The 2,750-nt window shown below is 33.6% G+C and overlaps 1 protein-coding gene across 1 annotated transcript in view; it reads right to left on the bottom strand.

Moving 5' to 3' along the window:
• Positions 1-1,760: 1,760 nt before the first annotated feature.
• Positions 1,761-2,750, bottom strand: part of LOC107658957 (conserved oligomeric Golgi complex subunit 5-like) — a 71,146-nt gene continuing 70,156 nt past the window's right edge. Inside the window, exon 22 of the mRNA XM_016447701.1 lies at positions 1,761-1,948. Coding sequence (XP_016303187.1) covers positions 1,837-1,948 — 112 coding nt within the window. The 3' untranslated portion in view covers positions 1,761-1,836. The remainder of the gene's footprint in view (positions 1,949-2,750) is intronic.

Below are 2,750 nucleotides of genomic sequence, written 5' to 3'. Positions count from 1 at the left end.
AGCGTACTTTCAATGTCATAACCACAGAAATCGAATAATATATCTAATAATAGGATGTATCTAACTAATGAACCTGTATAAACCAAATAAAACCGATATGTATCAGTCATCACAGTTCAAATGTCATAAAACATGCATATATGCATGTATGCACACACATTATTGCTTAAAACGAAACTAGAAAACTATGAGTAAATATGTAAAATAACTATGTAAAATCATATCAATATATAGCGTTCATTCATTCATATAGTGTATGTGTTTTCACTTAAGTTTGTTGCATTTCCCTCTTAATGCACTCTGTTTAATGATTTATATTGTGTTGTATGTTTTAAAAGCTATCAGATTATTGCTTTTTTTATTATTTCAGTTTTCAAGCCTCTTTTATCTATATTCAAGGTCTTCATCCTCTGCTTTTGTGAGAGCTGAAATACCATAAGATGCTGGGTAAGACTTCATTTCCATTTTACATGGATCTTAATAATCTTAAAATAGCTGTATGTAAAATATCTTGGGTTTGTTTGGGTGCATGTTATATCATCTTTAATGTCATTTATATGTCATGATCAGTTATTTATATGAGATCAAATATGCACTGGTGCACTATGGCAATGTGAAATATTTCAGATTAACGGTCTGTCTGAGAAGCACACACAAAATTAATTACATTTTTCAAGGAGCGGTTAGTCAAGTGGATGAATCACATTTGCATGATTATGCAAAACTGGAGAGAAAGAGAAGTTGAATTAATGTTTTAGAGCAGCATATTACTGGCAAGCCCACAGACGGCACAAATTAAACAATAAAATCTGGGATTGTGCCGTGTAGGTCAAATAAAACAGTGTCAAAAGAGTGTAAGGTGGAGATAGACATGAAAAGAGGATCTCTCTTGGCCCCTGGTGGCAAAGGAAAGACTTTGAGGATTCACAGACAGGAAGAAGAACTGAACCAGAACCAAAGCCGAATATTAAGAGGCATCTTAATATTCACCAGGCCTACAGTAATACAGCTAACAGCCTGTTATGTACTATTATTAAACAATGCTATGACTCTCAACTATTACTTAACACGCTTCTGACTTAAAGGATCTCAAAAACGCCATCTATTGTTATTTAAAATCGTATGATAGTGATAAATACATGTCCTTTTTCAAAGCAACACTGTCATTTTCCTTTTACTGTTTTATATATAATAGTCAACATTTGAAGTGGATCAAGAAAGTTAATCAAAGTTGTCCTAAGACAAGAACGCATTTTGGTTTTAGGACCGCATTGATGAAAGGTTCACTTCAAATGTTGACTAGTGTATACTAGCACCAACATAGGTTAGTATTTGGACAGTTAAATCACAATTAAAATGCCTAGGTGTCATTGCATTAATTTTATAGTAAGTGTCCTTGCAAAAAATGCAATCAAAATGATCCAAACTATTTTTCTGTATCTGAAAATATGTGAAAAGCTAACTCGTCAGATATATAACTGTTATAGTTATAAATCAAAACCTGTGATGAACGAGACATCTGTGATGAAGGAATAAGACATTCTTTAATCAGCATTTACATAATGTGTTTAGTAATAATTTTGCACCCAGCAAAACAGATTATTTTTAAATATGTGTACATTTGTTTAAAAGGTAGGGATTCTTATTAAAGCCAGTAGTAATCAAACAACCCATAAAAAATACATCGTAAACCTATACACATTAATTTCTGACTTCAACAAAATAATCATCATAATGTAATGAAATATAATAAAGACTTCTTTTGGTGAATACAAGTGTATTGTTATGACGAATTGTCTACATTATTCTGATGAGACATGGCTCTGTTTGCAGATCCTATGAGACGCTTGTGGCCTTCTGCAGCAGCTGGAGCATGATGGGATACACCGGGGCAAACTCCTTCCCCTGCCTGACTCGGACAGACTGCACATATGCCTCCAGCGCCCCCCTGCAACAAAGGAAAGTCACATTTTAATTACCTACTTTATCGAACCACTCCAATCCGGCTTTGTTGGTACCATGAAGCTGATCATCAACTTTCAGGCTTGATCCTGAGTTAATGGAGCGCGTGCACATGAAAGAGTGACATCAGTCATGAACAGCCAATCACATGCCTTGAAACTGTGATTCACTTCTCGTGAGAGAGTCGGTGCGATTCTCGGTGCAAGATTAAAAGATTGAACAAGATGAAGAATTTAAACACATTTACATGAGATGAAACGATCTTTCCATGAAAGAGGGAAACGTAAAGAAAACATCTGGCCATATAAGTGCAAGTAAAAGTTGTAAAGTTAGTTTATAGAGTTGATAATATTTATAGGTATAAAACACTTAAAAATCTAAGCTCATATGTAGTCATGTTTAAAGCTATTGATTCTAAAACGTATTTATATTGCATGTTATCTATATGTTTATATTAATTTAAAATAAAAGTTTAATAATTATTATTAAACTAAGCCAGCTTGTTTAATGGATTAAGGGTACAATAATTATATAAATCATATAAAATAATTATAAAAAATTCAGACAATTTTATCTTTAAAAATGTTTTACTATGTAGCGTCCTTTAATTTGGAGTAAGAGAAACTGGGGGAGTGGCTTTATTGCGTCAGACATGTGTCACTTTGCTTGAAGCTGATTGGTCAAATTTTGGGTTGAGATCTCTAAACCAGAACATATAACCTGCCCCGGAGCTGGTTAGCTGTGGAGAATAAGTTACTATGGTGATGAACACCACTAAAAGCCAAGCA

This window comes from Sinocyclocheilus anshuiensis, unplaced genomic scaffold, assembly GCF_001515605.1.
Source record: "Sinocyclocheilus anshuiensis isolate Anshui unplaced genomic scaffold, SAMN03320099.WGS_v1.1 scaffold283, whole genome shotgun sequence".
NCBI classification, from domain to species: domain Eukaryota; kingdom Metazoa; phylum Chordata; class Actinopteri; order Cypriniformes; family Cyprinidae; genus Sinocyclocheilus; species Sinocyclocheilus anshuiensis.
The sequence above is the reverse complement of the archived record's forward strand: the minus strand, read 5'-3'. Positions and strand labels throughout refer to the sequence as shown.